The sequence below is a fragment of the Microtus pennsylvanicus genome, chromosome 1 (genome assembly GCF_037038515.1).
Source record: "Microtus pennsylvanicus isolate mMicPen1 chromosome 1, mMicPen1.hap1, whole genome shotgun sequence".
NCBI lineage: Eukaryota > Metazoa > Chordata > Mammalia > Rodentia > Cricetidae > Microtus > Microtus pennsylvanicus.
In genome coordinates, this window is record NC_134579.1 from 136,149,375 (window position 1) to 136,167,776 (window position 18,402).

At 51.8% G+C, this 18,402-nt stretch overlaps 2 protein-coding genes across 4 annotated transcripts; one reads left to right on the top strand and one right to left on the bottom strand.

The window, feature by feature from the left end:
* Positions 1-3,889: 3,889 nt before the first annotated feature.
* Sars2 (seryl-tRNA synthetase 2, mitochondrial) lies at positions 3,890-15,330 on the bottom strand. 2 transcript variants are annotated; one of them, XM_075986986.1, is made up of 16 exons: positions 15,025-15,330; positions 13,454-13,549; positions 11,580-11,609; positions 10,248-10,388; positions 10,117-10,171; positions 9,627-9,690; positions 9,275-9,380; positions 8,713-8,760; positions 8,424-8,532; positions 8,169-8,214; positions 7,999-8,086; positions 7,807-7,916; positions 6,365-6,458; positions 6,183-6,275; positions 6,016-6,081; positions 3,890-5,321 (listed from the first exon to the last, which is right to left on the bottom strand). In XM_075986986.1, the coding sequence occupies exons 1-16, from the start codon at positions 15,289-15,291 to the stop codon at positions 5,211-5,213; spliced, it is 1,524 nt and encodes a 507-aa protein (XP_075843101.1). In that variant the 5' UTR covers positions 15,292-15,330; the 3' UTR covers positions 3,890-5,210. The 2 variants fall into 2 exon arrangements, with proteins under 2 accessions (XP_075843101.1, XP_075843092.1); XM_075986977.1 differs by having other exon boundaries at positions 3,890-5,354; positions 15,025-15,329.
* A 147-nt stretch (positions 15,331-15,477) lies between these two features.
* Positions 15,478-17,769, top strand: Mrps12 (mitochondrial ribosomal protein S12). 2 transcript variants are annotated; one of them, XM_075986999.1, is made up of 3 exons: positions 15,478-15,543; positions 15,779-15,846; positions 17,157-17,769. In XM_075986999.1, the coding sequence occupies exons 2-3, from the start codon at positions 15,798-15,800 to the stop codon at positions 17,522-17,524; spliced, it is 417 nt and encodes a 138-aa protein (XP_075843114.1). In that variant the 5' UTR covers positions 15,478-15,543; positions 15,779-15,797; the 3' UTR covers positions 17,525-17,769. The 2 variants fall into 2 exon arrangements, with proteins under 2 accessions (XP_075843114.1, XP_075843120.1); XM_075987005.1 differs by having other exon boundaries at positions 15,516-15,534.
* The last annotated feature ends 633 nt before the right edge of the window (positions 17,770-18,402 follow it).

The following is an 18,402-nucleotide window of genomic DNA, read 5'->3' on the forward strand; positions in this document are numbered from 1 at the left end:
AAGGGTCGCTAGATGCCTGAGTTATTGTAGGCAGTGTTGGCTATGTTGTATTCCTTGGGTTGTGATTTTCCTTCTATTGCTTTTTGTAGTGCTGGATTTGTGGCTACGTATTGTTTAAATTTGTTCTTATCCTGGAATGTCTTGTTTTCTCCATTGATAGTGAACGATAGCTTGGCTGGGTATAGTAGTTTGGGTTTGCATCCATGGTCTCAGTTTCTGCAGTACCTCTATCCAGGACCTTCTGGCTTTCATGGTTTCCATAGAGAAGTCAGGTGTAAGTCTGGTCGGTTTACCTTTATAAGTTACTTCCCTTTTTCCTTTGCAGCTCTTAATATTCTTTCTTTAATCTGTATATTTTGTGTTTTGATTATTATATGGCGAGGGGATTTTTTTTATTTAGTCTGTTTGGTGTTCTGTATGGTTCTTGAATGTTCAAAGGAATATCTTTCTTTATGTTGGGAAAGTTTTCTTCCATAATTTTGTTAAATATATTTTCTGGGCCTTTGAGCTGTGACTCTTCTCCTTCTTCTATTCCTATTATTCTTGGGTTTGGTCTTTTTATTGTGTCCCATATTTCCTGAATGTTTTGTGATGAGAATTTGTTGGCTTTGCTGTTTTCTTTGATCAGTGAGTTTATTTTCTCTATGGTGTCTTCAGAATCTGAGATTCTTTCTTCTATCTCTTGTATTCTATTGATTATGCTTGTTTCTGTAGTCTCTGCTCGTTGACCTAGATTTTCCATATCCAGCTGGTCCTCAGTTTGTTTTCTTCCTTGCTTCCATTTCAGTTTTCAATTCTTGAACTGCTTCCATTACCTGTTTGATCATTTTTTCTTGGTTTCCCAGGGTATTATTTACATATTTACTCATTTCTTCAAACTTTTTGTTATACCTCTCATCCATTTCTATAAGTGCGTTTTTTAAAAAATTTTTTATATTTATTTATTATGTATACAATATTCTGTCTGTGTGTATGTCTGCAGGCCAGAAGAGGGCACCAGACCTCATTCCAGATGGTTGTGAGCCACCATATGGTTGCCGGGAATTGAACTCAGGACCTTTGGAAGAGCAGGCAATGCTCTTAACCACTGAGCCATCTCTCCAGCCCCCTCTATAAGGGCGTTTTTTACATGTCGCTTAAGGGACTCTATTGCTTTCATAAAGTCAATTTTTTCCACTTCTTCTGTGTTAGGGAGTTCAAGTCCTTCTGTTGTAAGATCATTGGGTTCTGGTGTTTTCATGTTGTTTTTCAGATTGTTGGGTGAATTCTTGCCTTGGCGCCTGCCCATCTCCTGCTATCAATGCTATCTAATAGGTCTTTTAAAACAGGAACAGGTTTCCCTGCTGGCCAGAGGTCCTCGCTCCGTTTCCTGGCTCCCGCCGCGGGCCAAGATCTCTCTCACCACTCAGAAGGGTCTTCAGGACCAGAACCAGGCTCCCTGTTCGCCAGGGACCTTGCCAACAAAAGTCCTACCCCTCTGCAGGCCAGCCATTAAAACAGAGAAACTCCTGCTGCCCTCTGCCTGGATCTCCCAACCCAGTGCCCAAACAGGCTAAACTGGGTCATCCCGCAGCCCTGCGGAAGGGAGGGGGAGTGAAGGAGGCCCCTGGGCACAAGCTGGGATGTGCCAGGGAGAGGTCGCAGCAGAGGAGCAGCCCCAGCAGAGGGTACCAACCCTCGCTGGATAACGGGGGGGGGGGCAAGGGGGTCGGGGAATGCCCCTGCTCCATTTCCTGTGTCCCACGCCGGCCAAGAACACTCTACCCACTCAGGAGAGTCTTCAGGGACAGGACCAGGCTCCCCGTTTGCCCGTGGACCTCGCCTATAAAAGGCCTACCGCTCTGCAGGCCAGGCCCCCAAAAACCTACTTGATTTAATTGTAGTGGGGCGATCTGCTCTCAGTGTGGTCTTCACTGTTTTATGCTTGGACTATCCCGCATCCGCCCCATCTGCGCATGGGTGTCCGCGGCTTGCGTCTTGCTCTCCACTTTTTTAAGACAGGGTCTTGGTCTTGCTATGTAGCCCAGGCTGGCCTTAGGTTTGTAGCAATCCTTCTGCCTTAGCTTGCCTTAGCTTCTAAAATGCTGAGGTTAGGTCCAAATCAGGAGCAGGAGAGAAAGCACGAGCAAGGAACTCAGGACCGCGAGGGGTGCACCCACACACTGAGACAATGGGGATGTTCTATCAGGAACTCACCAAGGCAAGCTAGATTGGGTCTGAAAAAGCATGGGATAAAACTGGATTCGCTGAACATAGCGGACAATAAGGACTGCTGAGAATTCAAGAACAATGGCACTGGGTTTTGATCCTACTGCACATACTGTGTGGGAGCCTAGGCTGTTCGGATGTTCACCTTACTAGACCTGGAAGGAGGTGGGAGGTCCTTGGACTCCCCACAGGGCAGGGAACCCTGACTGCTCTGCAGGCTGATGAGAGAGGGGGAGTTGATTGGGGGAGGCGGAGAGAAATGGGAGGCAGTGACGGGGAGGAGACAGAAATCTTTAATAAATAAATAAAATGCTGAGGTTATAAGTGTGAACCAGCACAGGTAATATCCAAAAGTCTAATTTTGTTTCATTGAGACAGGGTCCTTTATTTTAAATTGCAGGTATGTGTGTGGTGGGCATGTACACACGAGTGCAGGAGGCCATGGAGTCCAGAAGAGTGTATTAAAGGAGCTAAAACTGGGGTCCCAGGTGGATGTGGGCTACTAGATGTGGCCCATGGGAAGTGGACTTGAGCCCTTCGAGAGAAGTGGGTGACTGCTCTCAACTGCTGACCAGCTCTTCAAATCTTGATTTTTTTTCTTTAAATTATTTTTATAGATATTTTTTATTTATTATGTATACAATATTCTGCCTGTGTGTATTCCTGCAGGCCAGAAGAGGGCACCAGACCTGATTATGGATGGTTGTGAGCCACCTTGTGGTTGCTGGGAATTGAACTCAGGACCTTTGGAAGAGCAGACAATGCTCTTAACCACTGAGCCATCTCTCCAGCCCTATTTTTTTCTTTTTGAGACAGAATCTGTGTTATAGCAGCATATTATTTGTATTTTAATAAATAAATCTTGCCTGAAGAACAGAAGCAAAGCTAGCTAAAGCCACTAGAGGTCAGGCAATGGTGACACACACCTTTAATCCCAGGATTTGGATAAATCTCTGAGTTCAAGGCCATCCTGGGCTATACAAGATCATTGCAGAAACAAATCCCGGTGGTGGTGGCTCACACTTTTAATCTCAATCCTAGGGAGTCAAACCTTTAATCCCAGCACTAGAGGGAACATAAAAGGGGAGAACAGAGGGCTGGAGAAATGGCTCAGTGGTTAAGAGCACTGACTGCTCTTCCAAAGGTCCTGAGTTCAATTCCCAGCAACCGCATGGTGGCTCACAACACTCTGTAGTGAGATCTGGTGCCCTCTTCTGGCCTGCAGGCAGACATGCAGACAGAATACTGTATACATAATAAAAAATAAAATCTTTAAAAAAAAAAAGGGGAGAACAGAGAGGCTTAGTCTGTGGTCGCCCATCCTTCATAGAGACTTTTTTCTCTAGTTGCTTGGCTGTTTTGCTTTTTTGGCTTTCAGGTTGGACTCCAATTTTGTCTCTAGGTTTTTATAAATTTCGCTACACTGTGTAGCCCTAGCTGTCCTGGAGCTCACTCTGTAGATCAGGTTGGCCTCAAACTCACAGAGAAACGCCTGCCTCTGCCGCCCGAGTGCTGAGACTAACGGTGTGCTCTACCATGGCCTGGCTCAGCTCATTTTAGGACAGGATCTCCCTGTGCAGCCCTGGCTGGCATGGAACTTGCTATGTAGACCAGGCTAGCCTCAAATTCAGAGATCCACCTGTCTGTCTCCCAGGTGCTGACATTAAAGAGATGCAATAGCACAGTTTGCAAGCCTTTTATTCTTGATCTTCCTGCCTCAGCATCCCCCATGCTGGGACCAGAGATGGGTGCCACCATACCATAGTTTATATTTTGAGACAGGACCAGGCTGCCTTGAATTTATGCATACCAGGTTTGGCTCACAGAAACCCACCTGCCTCTGCCTCCCAAATGCTGGGATTACAGACACATACTAAAATGCCCAGTAATTCTAAGCTAGGGAATTGAGCCCAGGGCTTTGTGCATGCCAAGCAAGCACTCTGCCAGCTGAGCCGCAGCAGATTCCCCCAGTAACCTGCACTGTATACCAACTCTTCTCCACAGACCTGGATCTACAGCAGCTAATAAAGCAGCCAACGTCCCAGTCCTGCTGGAGCTGACAGGTGAGAAGCTGGACAGTCAACATTCACAGATACAGCCTATGCAGAAGAGAACACGGTGATAGTAACTCTGGCAGAGGAAGACGGCATGGCACTGTTGCCTTTTACTCTGACAACTCTGGGCAGCGGATGGTCACGCCCAAACTCGATGCTCGCAGGGAGCAGAGACAGGGAGGTGGGAGACAAAGTGGCCAGCTGAAGAATAGGATCAAGGAAGGAGGAGGGAGAGGGCAAATGGCACAGTCCTGGAACATTCTGAAGGCGAAGCTGCAGGTTTGCTAACCCACTGGAGGTGGAAAAATACCGAGGGAAATCCGAAGGGTGGCTGGAGCTGCTCAAGGTGCTGAGCGAAATCCACCAGCAAAGGAGCTGGCAGTGTAGACAAGGGGCCTGGAGTGCCTGTGAAGGGGTGAGGGGTGTGCAAAGGAGGTGACACTCTGGACAATACAGGAGTTGGGACCATTGGCCAAAGGATAGGATAAAGCTGGCTCAGTTTGAGGGAGTCACCCGAGGATGACGGCTTTTTGTCCCAGAGGAAGAGAGGCTTTGGCTTCCTTTCAGGTCCCCTGGGGATCCTCAAGTCACTCATCTTGAGCCTTGCAGGCAGCCACAGGCGCTTGAATGATGTGGCATGTCACCTAGCACCTCTCTCACTCACAGATCCAGAAGACTTTGCTCTGTGACCATTTATTGTGGGTCCTCTGCTCGGCAGGGAGGCAGGAAGGAGGAAGACGGGATGGCGTGCAATGGCTCTCTCCAGATCTCCTTTGTCCTATCACGGCTGAGACATGCCTCTGGCTGACAGCCCAGTGACAGTAGGGGTCACTGTCAATAATTCAGTGGCAGGGAAGGAAGAGAGGTACACCCAGGAGTTCAGGAGGGGAGGGTAGAGGTTCTAGCGTCTGGGGCCTCTAGAGTGCCAACCTCCAGGGCAGACAGTTGTCAGCTTGCAGCAGGCTGGCCGGGAAGCCTGGGCTTCTGAGGTTGGTTGGGGCCGATGTACTGGAGAGGCACATGGGTGGGGGCTGTGATCCGGTCAGTGCCTAGGTAGGGCTGGAGGACAGCGGGCACAAGGACAGAACCATCCTGTGGACAGGGCAGTATCAGGATGCTACTCTTCCCCCAACTGTCCTCTCTGCTGCTAGTGCACGTCTGAAACTCAGACACTATTCCTCCTCTTTCCAGTACTGCCAGTTGAACCCAGGATCTCCCCGATGCCAAGCAAACTCTTTTTTTTTTTTTTTTTTTTTTTGGTTTTTCGAGACAGGGTTTCTCTGTGGCTTTGGAGCCTGGCCTGGAACTAGCTCTTGTAGACCAGGCTGGTCTCGAACTCATAGGGATCCGCCTGCTTCTGCCTCCCCGAGTGCTGGGATTAAAGGCGTGCGCCACCATCGCCCGGCTGCCAAGCAAACTCTTAACCACTGAGCCACACCCCAGCCCCTCACTGGGGGAGTCTAGGCAGGGGCTCTAGCCACTGAGCCACACCCCAGCCCCTCACTGTGGATTCTAGGCAGGGGCTCTACCACTGAGCCACACCCCAGCCCCTCACTGTGGATTCTAGGCAGGGGCTCTACCACTGAGCCACACCCCCAGCCCCTCACTGTGGATTCTAGGCAGGGGCTCTACCACTGAGCCACACCCCCAGCCTTTTTTTACTTTTACACTTGAGATAACTAAGATTCCCAGACAGGCTTGAACCTGCAGTCCTTCTGTCAAGCATGAGAGTCATGGCTTGGGGATCTCTCACCTTTTGCTGATTGCTCTCCAGGAGGGCAATGAGGACTCGGGGAACAGCACAAGCCGTGGCGTTCACCTGGGAGAAGGGTGTGCTCAGGACCAGGCTCTGTCCTGGCCCTGGGAGCGGGGTGAGGTGCTGCAGAGGATGGGGAAGTGGAGACGCAGTATGGGCCTCACCGTGTGTGCAAACTGCAGCTCCCCAGTCTCCGTCTCAAACATGATATACAGGCGGCGGCTCTGGAAGTCTGTGCAGTTGGAGGCGCTGGTGACCTGGAGCAGGGGCGATTGAGAGGCTGTCTTGGGGGACCGGCCCACCCTCTAGTGTCTTACCACACATCCCACTAAGCCAGGGCTTTCACCTCTCCATATCGGCCTCGGCCAGGCATCCAGGCCTCAATGTCGAACTTGCGGTAAGCAGGGAGACCCAGTTCCTGGGTGGGCATGTCCAGCACCCTGAGGTCAAAGTCAGAAACAGGGTAGAGGTCACTGGGCCAGGGATGCTCAGTGGGAGAGGAGGATGTGGAGGTAAAAAGGAGAGAAAGGGATATGAAGAAGACAGAGGCCGGGTGGTGGCGGCGCACGCCTTTAATCCCAGCACTCGGGAGGCAGAGGCAGGCGGATCTCTGAGCTCGCTCGAGGTCAGCCTGGTCTACAGAATGAATTCCAGGACAGCTAAGACTGTTATACAGAGAAACCCTGTATGGTGGGCGGGGAGGAAAAGAACCTGGCACTGGGGAGGTGGTGATACCCAGAGGAGATGGAAGGACAGCCATATGGCAGTCTATGGGCTACTCACCCAACCAGGCTGGCCTAGGATTCACTATGTAGCTGAGAATGGTCACAAGCGACCGGACTCTAGGTAGGTGTGCACCTCTAGGCTGTTTTGTATGTGCTCACTGGCTGCGCTGGACAGGCTGGGCAGCGAGCTCTGGGGATCCACTTGTCTCTGCCTCTGCTGTACAGGGGGGTTACATACGTGCCATCACCCCAGCTATTATATGGGTGCTGGGGGGTCAGCGAGCTCTGGGGATCCACTTGTCTCTGCCTCTGCAGTACAGGGGTTACATACAAGCCATCACCCCTATTATATGGGTGCTGGGGGTCAGAAATGAAGCGCTCATGATCGCAGAGTAGGCACTTTTCTGAGCTTGTTTTCTGTTCCCTTTGAAATAGGGCCACATGTCGTCCAGGGTGGCCTCAAACTCAGAGCAATCCTCCTGCCTCAGTCTTCCAAGTGCTTGGATTTTAAGTATGGGCCACTACATCAAACCCTTTCTGTTTTATTTACTTAGTTATTTTGAGACAGAATCCCCCTCTATAGTTCAGGCTGGTCTTGAACTCATGAAAATCTGGCCACAGCCTCGTAAGTGTTAGGGATTATAGCCGTGTGATGCCCCGCCTGACTGCACACTCTCAAGTTTTTATGTTTTGTTTTGCACAATGAGTCACTTGGGGAAGAACTGGCCTTCTTCAGCCCTCTGGAAAGCTGTGTGCCCTAAAGGATGAGTAGCCCTTGTGATACCTGGTCCCTCCCTCTCCCACCTCCGCTTCACTCTGCAGGACGAGGAGGTCTTTTGGACCTCACTCTAGGGATGGTGAGCTGCCCCAGGGGGGTCAGGGAACAGCTTTACCATGCTACCATGCGAACTTTTCAAACTCCTATAAAGCAAGAAAATGCAGACAGAGATTATACCATCCAGAGGCCTCGCCCAGGGGAAAGGAGGCAAAGGAGCAGGTGGCAGGACAGCCCAGTCAGCCCCACTCCCTTCCTCAACCCCAAAGGGCCCACCCATCTCCGCACCGGAAATGCAAGCCCAGCTCAGTCAAGATCTCCACCTGCAGGGACAGGAACTCATCCAGCAGCTGTGAGCTCTGCTCTAGCCCAGGGACTGTCACCCCAAACATCTCCACCTGGGACAGAGCAGGAACACCGGGTCAGGAGGTTCTGGGTGGTGGCGACCTGTGCATGGCCGGCTAGGTCTGCGCCACTCACTTTAGCGAAGTGATGGACTCGGTACAGCCCCCAAGGCTCCTTCCCGGTGTCGGTCTCCGCCCGGTAGCAGGTGCTAGCACAGACCATCCTAGTAGGAGCATGTGAGGCTGGGTCAGGGAGGACAGGAGATATTACCAGCGGGGTCTAGGGTTAAAGAAACTGGGCATCACCTGACTGGCAGGTCCTTGAAAGCTACAGAGTGGTCCATGAAGTACCCTGGGAGGAAAAAGAGGCAGGACGGGGTTAGCCAGGCTTGCCATCTCCACAGAAGTTGGAGTGAGATTTAGAGAACCCAGGTCAGAGAACACGGCTAGTCACTGTACTGTGGAGCAGTCAACAACCCACACAACTGCATGTGTTAGCTGCAGGGCTGTGATCTGTCCTCTTCAGGGAGCTGTGCCCCTCACACCCAGGCAGATGCTCACCTGCCAGCCCCACCTCTGCTGTCCCAGCCAGGTTGAGATCTTCGAAGCGGGAGGGGTCAATATTGTAAATTTGGGATGGGTTGGCATTTGGTGTCATTCCACAGCCTTCCTGGGGGACGGGAGCAGGGGTCAGGTAACCTTGGCCTCCCCCGTTCTGGAGTTACCCCAGCCGTTCCTCTAGAAGCTTCCAGAATTGCTCCCTCTCCCCCCCCATTATGGCTAACTTCCATGACCCAGCCCAGGGCAGTCTCCTCGGGCAGAGAGGGCCTGGCATTCAGGCCTTACTCACAAACACAGCTCCTCGCAGAAGGTCTGGAACCGTCATGGGGGTGAAGCCCTGCAAGAGGGGAGGGGTAAGTGAGGCACAGAAACCTAAGAGCAGGCCTGAGGAGGGAGACCGTGGCTGCCCCCCCCCCCCCCGCCATCTGCAGTCCACCCCACAGCAGGACACCATGCACAGATGACTTGGAAATAAGCGTGTTGATAATATACAGAGATGTGAACCACCCTCTTGGGTGTATTTTGAGACAGAGTTTCACTATGTAGCTCAGGTCAGTCTTGAAACTTTGATCCTCCTGTCTCAGCTTCCCCAGTGCTGGATAAAGTGTGTGTGTGTGTGTGTGTGTGTGTGTAAGTGTGTGTGTGTGTAAGTGTGTGTGTGTGTGTGTGTGTGTGTGTGTGTGTGTAAGTGTGTGTGTGTGTCCCAGGGAATGGAAGCAGGGCCTTCTGCATGACAGGCGAGTGCTCCACCAGTTAACTTAGCTACATTCCTAGCCCCCTTGAACATCCTTAATCCCTCTAAGCTTGGTACCAATGGCACCCTGTCCAGGCAGTCCTCAGGTAGGCCATACCCTGCTGATAAGCTTGCTGAGGGTAAAGTTGACCAGGCCATGCTGTAAGAGGGCCCCAGCTCCGCGCAGGTAATAGGACCGGTGGCCAGATACGTGAGACAGGCGCCTAGAGACAGACAGGCAGACAAACCAGCAGTGCCTATGGGCCAGGTGGGTGGGGAAAGGACTCGCGTGCCCAGGGGGCAGAGGCCCAGATGCTAGGCGGGCCTGGCATCAAATATTCATCTTGGGCAGGCCCAGCCCTGGTATTCCACCTTGTGCCCTAAGGCTGCAGGACAGAGCTGGCTGCCAGCTGTTAGTGTGTGGGGATGCAGTAAGAGGGGGTGATACTAGGGGTGGGGTGGGGGCTCACTTCTGCCGGATAATGTCGAGTTTCTCGCCAATTTCCAGGTGGCCTCGGGGTCGGAAGGAGAAAACTGGTTGTATGTAAAAAACAATGGGATAAGAAAAGAAGAAAGATTAACTGAAGAGAGGGGGATCAGAGAGCAAGGAGGAGAGAGGGACACAGGGAAGGGGGTAAGAAAATGGAGAGAGGAGAGAAGAGGGAGGTGAGGGGAAGGAAGGAAGGAAACGGGTGAGTGAGGTGAGAGAGAGGGGCAAGATGAGAGCAGATAGAAACAGACACACACAGGAGCTAGAAGAAAAGCCCCATAGAGTGGAGAAGAGACAGCCATCCAGCCAGGCAGACACGCTGTACCATGCCAGGGAGGGCTACCCACAAGTAAGGGTAAGGAGACTCAGCTTCAGCCCAAGTCAGGTGGGCTGCTCCAGCTGTAGCCCTCAGCCCTACCCTCACACAAGACCCGAGGGATGCTGGATTTGGGCCCTGGGGTGTGACTCACCTGGCTTGTCTCCCACCACGCGGAGCACTCTAGCCTGGCTCTCATCCCCAACAGGCTGCAGGAAGAGGAGCGTCAGAAGGAAGGCAGCAGCTCGGACGCCCTGCTTCCCTTGCAGTTCGAATGGCCTTTACCGTATCTGGGTGGGTCTGGTTGGGCAGCCTCAGTGCCTGCAGATAAAACTGCTCCTCCAGCTGGGTCTCTCTGGGGTACAGCGGTGTGAGCTGCTTCCGGATTTCCCGGCCACGGGCCCGGAGGCCCTGATATTGAGGGTCCTGGACATGGCAGACAGGGTTAGCTTTGGGGAAGGTCAGGGATCCCTTCACCAGCCTGGCTTGTCCTTGCTGGCAGGACACCACATAGACACCTGCCACCTCTTTCCATCCAGCAACCTGGATTTCTGCTCAATCAGCAAGTTCATGCAAACAGGCTTCAGGCCTGGCCAATGGGAACTTTCTCTTGTTTTGGCTGTGAGGAGATAGGAGCCAAGCTGAGCTACCCATAATCAGCCTGAGGACTCCAGAGGGAACTATGAGGAAGGTGTGCATGGCTCTGACTTACTTCCTCTGCCAGAAAGGAAGAAAGCTGGGCTCAGAATAAACCTGGATATGGAGCCAACAGCTGGTGCCAGCTGTGCCTGAAGTCAGCTTTGTCTTCACAAAGCGACAGGCAGCTTTTGTTTTTAATGACTATTATTTTTTAATTGTGTGCATATGCCAGAGAACAAATGTGGGCCCTCTGGAAGAGCAGCACACACTCATGACCATGACATCTCTCCAGATCCAGAACAAATGTGGGCCCTCTGGAAGAGCAGCACACACTCATGACCATGACATCTCTCCAGATCCAGAACAAATGTGGGTCCTCTGGAAGAGCAGTACACACTCATGACCATGACATCTCTCCAGATCCAGAACAAATGTGGGCCCTCTGGAAGAGCAGCACACACTCATGACCATGAGCCATCTCTCCAGATCCAGTGGAAGCTGTTCTTTTTTTAAAAAAAAAATTTACTTATGCTGGGCAGTGGTAGCACACACCTTTAATCCCAGCACTCAGGAGGGAGAGACAGGTGGATCTCTGTGAGTTCAAGGCCAGCCTGGTTTACAAGAGCTAGTTTCAGGAGAGGTTCCAAAGCTACAGAGAAAGCCTGTCTTGAAAAACAAAAATTAAAAAAAAAATTATTTATGTTTTATGTATGTGAGTTCTGCATGCTAGAGAGGGCATCAAATCCTATTATAAATGGTTGCAGCCACTATGTGGGTATGGGAATTGAACTCAATACCTCTGGAAGAGCAGCTAGTGCTCTTAACCACTGAGCCACCTTTCCAGCCCCAAAGGAAGCTGCTCTTTTTATCTCACCTCCTAACCCTGTCTGAACTGTGCTTGTCACGACAGTGGAAGAACTGTGACCACATGGAGCCCTCCCCACCCTCCCTGGTCGGGGCGTGGACATTAAGGCGTACCTTCTGCACTTGCTCATTGTCTTGGTTTGCCTGGTGGAGAAGAGGGAAGGGGATGGTGATTAGGTAATGAACTTGGGGATCTGGAGCACAGACAGAAGAGGTCAAAGTTCAAACAGGACCGGCATCTGAATCTCTCACTGTCAGTGCCTGGCTGGGTCCCTCCACCACTCTGCCTCAGTTTCTCTATCAGTACAGCCATGAGGTGGCAACATAATACAGCAGTAATAACACCCACCACTGAGGTAACTGCCCCTTCCTCCTGGGCTCTGTGGGGGAAGACGAGGCTCGTACATGAGCTTCCGTGTTTATTTTCTAGAGCTATCTCTTTGTGCGTCTGGATTTAAACCCAGGGCTTTGCCACTGCAGACAATACTCTAGCACTCGGCTACATTCCTGGCCCTATTGTTTCTACTTTTTTATTTAGGAGTCTCTGTGCGTCTGTGGCGATGCTGCATGTGTGGATGGATGCCCAGAAGAGGGTCTCAGAATGTCTGGTGCTGCAGTTATAGGTGACTGTGAGCCTCTTGATGTGGGTGCAGAGAACCAAACCCAGATCCTCTGCAAGACCCGCTGGGCCATCTCTCGGCTCAGGCTTTTGTTCTTGTTTAAATGACCTTTTGAGCAATCGTGCAGGGCAGTCTGGCCTGGAACTTGGTATGTAGCTGTTGTGGTTTTAAGGAGAATGGCCTCATAGGCTCATTTATTTGCCTAGTCCCCAGCTGATGAACTGTCTGGAAGGATTGGGAGGAGGCACGTCACTGTGGTTGGACTGTGAGCTATCAAAATCGTCCACCAGGCCTAATTTCTTGCTCTCTGCCTGTTTCCTGCATATCACGATGTAAAGCTCTCAGCTACTGCCCCAGCACCATGGCTATCTGCTTCCCACCATGCTGATAACGGACCAATGCTCCGAAACTGTAAGAAGTCCCAATGAAATACTTTCTTTAAGCGTTGCCTTGGTCATGGTGTCTCTCTACAGCAATAGTACGGTGACAGGCAGTAGCTAAGGATGATACTGAACTGCCAGGAGCTGGGATTACAGCTGTGTGCCATCACAGCCTTTGTGACTTCTATGAGGCCACCTGTGCTAGTGCTACTGGTTGTCAAGCTTTCCACGTGTCGGAGTGTCATGCTAGATGGGGCACTGTAATTGAATGTTGGGGTTACAAAAAACTTTGGCAGCGGCCGTCTATGTGGGGTGCTGTAATGGAATGCAGGGCTGCAAAAACTTGGGGTTTCTGAATGCACAATGATGGAAATTAATTACAAATCAAATGTAACAAATGTGAGTGCTTCTGGGAAATGTGAGTGCTTCTGGGAAATGTGAGTGCTTCTGGGAAATGTGAGTGCTTCTGGGAGTGGGGAAGGTGAGGAAGCTCAGGTCTAACCAGGCTCTCTCCTCCCCACAGCCAGGACTCAGTTTGTCCTTCTCTAGGAAGCCTTCAGTTCAGAACAGGTGGGCCCCCTGCGGGCTGGCCTTAACCTAGCAACAGTCAGGACTGTTGTGAGGGTGGGGTGTCTGAGCCCTGGCAACAAGAAGGGAGTCTCCTTAGGGAGCAGCCTCTTTGCTCCTGGAAAGGACCTTGAGGCAGAAAAGCTCACTTTTTGTCTCTGACACAGTGGTAGACATCTTGGAATGGGGATGGGGTCCAATCTATGTATTGAAGTTGGGCACGTGGAGGAAAAGAATCTAGCTGGGGATGCTGAGGAGAGCTAATTCATCAGCCTTAGGAGCATCAGGCCTAAGTGGCTTGTTTTATTAGGTAACAATTCTCTACACAATTCAAGCCCCTTTAACTATATTTCCTGTTACTTCCAGCCAGAGGCACCCTTGCCGCCTCCAGGCTGCCATGCTCACCAGTCCCCATGCTCACCAGCAGGGCTCGCACTGCCTTCGCCACAGCCTCCTTCTCTGCCTCCAGGCTCTGGATCTGCTCCCGCAGCTGCCTTAACTCCTGCCACGTGGAGATCTGTGGGAGGACACCGCGAGAGGGAAGGGGGATGGCCACTGCTAGAGCCTCAGCTACTGGCCCCTGGAGGGCAGCAGGTGAGCCTCAGTGCCTCTTCCCAGAAGCCCAGGCGGGCACACGGCTGCCCTGAACCAACACATTTCCCAGCTCACTTTGCAGTCACTTCTGCTGGTGTGATCCAGACCAACCAAGCAATGAGCGTGGACATGTGACTCTTTTTTTCTTTTTGGTTTTGTGAGAGACAGTGTACTGAAATACAGTCTAGGGTGGCCTTGAACTTGTCCCTTCTCTGAGTGCTGGGACTATAGAGGCACCAGCAGGCCTGGCTAAGTCACCTCTTTAAAGGTGATTAACCTTTCTTTTTTATTTTGGATATTTCGTATGTGACTATGGCATGGAAGTCAGAAGACAATTTATAGGAGTTGGTTCTCTTCTTCCACTATGTGGATCCCAGGGACTGAACTCAGGTTGGCAGTCTTGGTAGCAAGTGTCCCTCTGGGCTGGGCCACCTGGCCCACAGAAATTTAAACAAGGTCAAAGTGTACACAACTGACAATGTCTGGTGGTTTGAAGGAGAGATGTCTCCCACAGGCTCTGGCTCCTTGGCTCACAAGTCAGTGGCTGGTGATGTGTGGGGGTTTAGGAGATGCGGTCTTGCTGGAGGAACTATGTCCCTGGAGGTGGGGTTTGAGAGCTTAAAGCCTCGCCCTATATCTAGTTTGCTCTCTGCCTTAGGCTGGTGGTTAAAGACGTGAGCTCTCGGTTTACAGCTCTGCCACTCGCTGCCATTCTGTCCCCGCCAACCCCAGAGAATGCTTCCCTCAGCTGGTTTGGTCATGGTGTTTCCTCACGGCAACAGAAAAGTGACCAAGTTGGAAGGGTTCAAGATGGAGCTGGGATGTCCTGACTGATCCATTACACTCAGAACTCACCACCGACATGGCAACCCCCAATTCCAGTTCCCTATAAGGTACCATTATGCAAGCACTGATGAGTTTATCATTTGCATCTGGTCTCAACATCTGGATACATAAGTGTTGCTTAAGCATCTGTTCAGCAGGTACTTTTTTTATTCATTCACCCCTATTTATCCGTTTTCTATTAGAGCATGATGCAGAGGTGTCTCCAAGAGCCCCTCCCCAAACCTCCCCAATCTGATCCCCAAACCTCACTCCTCATTTTTCTTTGTGGCCTTAGGGCGAGCCTGGCATGAAGGTTGAGCACCGAAGACAATGGTATTTAAATTCCAGGAATAACACGTAAAAGGGCGTGCAGGCCACAGAAGGCATGCATGACGTTCAGTGGGGCCTTAGTTCACAGTGGACCCTAAGTGGGCGTCACGTACAAGACATCGCCTGACTCAGGAAGGAACCCAAATTCCTGTAAGTAGCTCCGCCCACTTCTGGAAAGCCTCGGGCAAACCCGGTTTGGTAAAGCCAGCAGCCGGCTCCCGCAGCCGGCGCAGGCGCACTCACAATCGCAGGCAGGTCAGCCGGCCGCAGCTCCCCCTTGCGGAGCTCCAGGGCACGCGCGGTTGCTTCTGGGCATGCGCACAGTGACTCCATGTCCAAGTGAGGAAGCTGGCTGTAGCCCTCACGTGCGTGTTCGTACAGGAGGTTCCGAACTCGTTTCTGTGTAGCGAAGCTTCTCCTTGGGTTCTGGTTGCACACGCAGCGTCCTCGGGACCGGAGGCCCTGGCGAGCCAGTAAAGGCCGCAAGAACCGTGCCATGGACGCCGCCATCTTGGATTGGGAACCAGGAGTCACTCACCGGGACGAGCCAATCAGATGCGGAAAGAGATTTCCCGCCCAAGCTTCGGAAACCCTTCCAATGAGGAAAAATCGAACCGAGATAGACTGTGTCCTTGTCCAATGGTCACCTTTGTTCCGCCCCTTTGGGGGCCGCAGGAAAGAAATAGCCAATCACGAAAGAGAGTCCCCGGAAGGGGCTGGAGATAGGGTTTAGCATGTGTGCGACCCTACTAGGTTGGTGAGGTGAGTGTGATTATCTCTTCTCTGCACGCCTCTCTCTTCTCTCCTCACTTTCCGCTTCCAGTATCGGGGAGAGGGCGACTGGGTTCCCGGGGGTACTCAGAGTGGGTCTGGATCTGCGGGGCGACTTCTGTTAACAGCATAGAGGGTCGTGGTTCGCCTTGGAGAGGCGACCCCTGCGGCGCTGAGAGGGCGACTTCGTCCCCACCTCTGTCCTGAGCAACTTCTGCCCTTATAGGGACGCAGCAGGCGGCGAGATGTCCTGGGCCGGCCTTCTCCGCGGCCTCACCACGTCCCTCAGTCGTGGTAAGTGAGCCTGGGCCGCAGGGACGAGGACGGGTGACTTGTGTGGCTTTTGCCAGAGTGAGGACGGTAACACCTTTAAACACGGTGCCTGTTTTGTTTTGGAGACAGCGTTTCACTGTAGTCCAGGCTAGTCTCTAATTCGCTTTGTAGCAAGACGGCGTTGAACTTCTGATCGCCCGCTTATTACAGGGGTTCTCTGCCACGCCCCCGGCTCAAAGGGCAGGAGGTGGGAAGCTCCTGTGTCCAGCAGTTTAAGTCAGTCATAGTCATGGCTCCCACACATAGATAGTGGTGAATCCCTGGGATTGTGTTGCCTAGTGATCCTCCGTCTTTGAGTGTGTAAGTACAGTCTGATGTTCATGCAGCCATCATACCAACAAATGTTCGGCCCTGGTTAGGTGTCTCGCCATTGTGTTTATTCCGTCAGCAAGTATTTTTTGGTGGGCTCCTATGGGAGAGATCCAAACGAGGTATTTCAGTCATTCATTCGAGTGCGATCTAAGTCTGAGATATGCCTCCCACGGGAGGGGAACTTTTGTGTTTGTAGTCATTCCCCAGACATCAGGTATCTTGCAGTGACCTGGGGAGATATTGGGGATTTCATTCACTCAGATGTTCACTATCCAACCTGGTCTACATAGGGGGTTCCAGGGCAGACAGCTATATAGTGAGACCCTGGGTTTTTTGTTTGTTTTGTTGTTTGGATTTTTCGAGACAGGGTTTCTCTGTAGCCTTGGCTGTCGTGGAACTCGCTCTGTAGACCACAAACTCAAAGAGATCCCCCTGCCTCTGCCAACCACGTGCTGGGATTAAAGGCGTGTGCTACCACCACCTGTTTTGTTTTTGTTTTGTTTTTAATGTTCAATTTTGTGTGTATAAGCTTTGCCTGTGTATATCTGTTCATCTCTGCTTGGCATTTGTACAGGGCATCAGGTCCCCTGGGACTGGAGTTACAGATGACTGCGAGCTGTTATACAGGTGCTGGGAATCGAACCTGGATCTTTTGTAAGAGCAACCAGTGCTCTTAACCACTGAGGCATCTTTCTAGCCCCTGTATGAATGTTTTGCCTGCATGTATGTAAGTGCATTACGTGCACATGTTAGACCCCTGGAACTAGAGTTACAGAGGATTGTGAGCCACCACCATGGGTGCTGGGAGTCAGACCCCATCTTCTGCAAGAGGTTCCAACCATTGAGCCATCTGTTGATCCTCACTAAAACCTCTAGACATCTGCAGTTTTGACCTTGTAAAGGGTTTGGATCCCTCCCCAGAACATGGTAACCAAGTAGTCTCCATTGTGTCTCTCCAGGCCTGGCCCTAGGTCCCCAGCTCTGGGCCACACGTTCCATGGCCACCCTGAACCAGATGCACCGCTCAGGCCGCCCGAAGGAACCCCCTAAGCGTCTGGGTCCCACAGAGGGCCGGCCCCAGCTGAAGGGTGTGGTGTTACGCACATTCATTAGAAAGCCGAAGAAGCCCAACTCGGCCAACCGCAAGTGCTGCCGAGTGCGCCTCAGCACAGGCAAAGAGGCTGTCTGCTTCATCCCCGGGGAGGGCCATACCCTGCAGGAGCACCATGTGGTCCTCGTGGAGGGCGGTCGGACTCAAGACCTGCCCGGGGTTAAACTCAAAGTTGTGAGGGGCAAGTATGACTGTGGCCATGTGCAAAAGAAGTGACCATGATTGACAGTGGTCAGGCATTGGGTCCCCGGAAACCACTTCTTCTTGCTCTAGGGACCGCTACTCTTGGACTCAAATCTTGCTCCGACTCATCAAGACTGCTATAAATCTGCCAACGTTCTGGAGGTGAACTGGAAGGAAGCGCCCTCTGCCCACTCCCTTGGCTTGTGTATTCAGTATCCACAGGTGGGAGCTCATTGCTGGGTGGGAGTTGAATAAACACCTGCAGCTTGTGGTGTCGACCTTCGTGCACTGTCTCCCTGGCTGTGGTGACAAATACGCATCCCTGTACCCCGGTTCCTTCTTCCGGAAGAAAGTTCCCTGACAGAGGGACTGTTCTAGGTGCTGATGATTATTAGCCAAATGTTTCACATGCTTAGTGCATGTGTGTGGTGGTGATGGGGTGCAGGCCCTGTGGAAGCCTGGCCTACATGTGGACATGTGCCAGGTAACAGTAAGGCTGATACTGGAAGGGTGTTGAAATGGTTAAATTCTTAGTGATGGCCGGAGACCCTCCTGGGGGGGGGGGATTGTGCCTCTGCTTGCTGATTCTTGCCTAGGTGCTGTTATTTATTCTGGAGAGTGGAGGAACAGCAAAACAGCAAGTGCTCTTAGCCACTGAGCCCTCTCCAGCCCCTGGGAGGCCCTTACCTCTGGCCTTCAGTTTCCTGCCCTGGATAGTGGCATCAGTTGGAATTTGGCCTTTTGTGATCATGGGCGTGGCCGTGACAGTTTTAAGCTGTGGGAGATATGCTCACATTATTAGGCTCTGCAGTTCAACTGGTCACACACACACACACACACACACATACACACACACACACGTTCCTACCTAGTATTCAAATGTACATGACATTTATTGATAAAGAACCTTG

Coding starts and splice junctions, on each gene's coding strand:
- Mrps12 (XM_075986999.1), top strand. CDS start 15,798: ATGTCCTGGGCCGGCCTTCTCCGCGGCCTCACCACGTCCCTCAGTCGT. Junction 15,847..17,156: donor CACCACGTCCCTCAGTCGTG/GTAAGTGAGCCT, acceptor GTGTCTCTCCAG/GCCTGGCCCTAGGTCCCCAG.
- Sars2 (XM_075986977.1), bottom strand. CDS start 15,291: ATGGCGGCGTCCATGGCACGGTTCTTGCGGCCTTTACTGGCTCGCCAG. Junction 10,172..10,247: donor ACCAGACCCACCCAGATACG/GTAAAGGCCATT, acceptor CTCTTCCTGCAG/CCTGTTGGGGATGAGAGCCA. Junction 8,215..8,423: donor AGCAGAGGTGGGGCTGGCAG/GTGAGCATCTGC, acceptor TTTTCCTCCCAG/GGTACTTCATGGACCACTCT.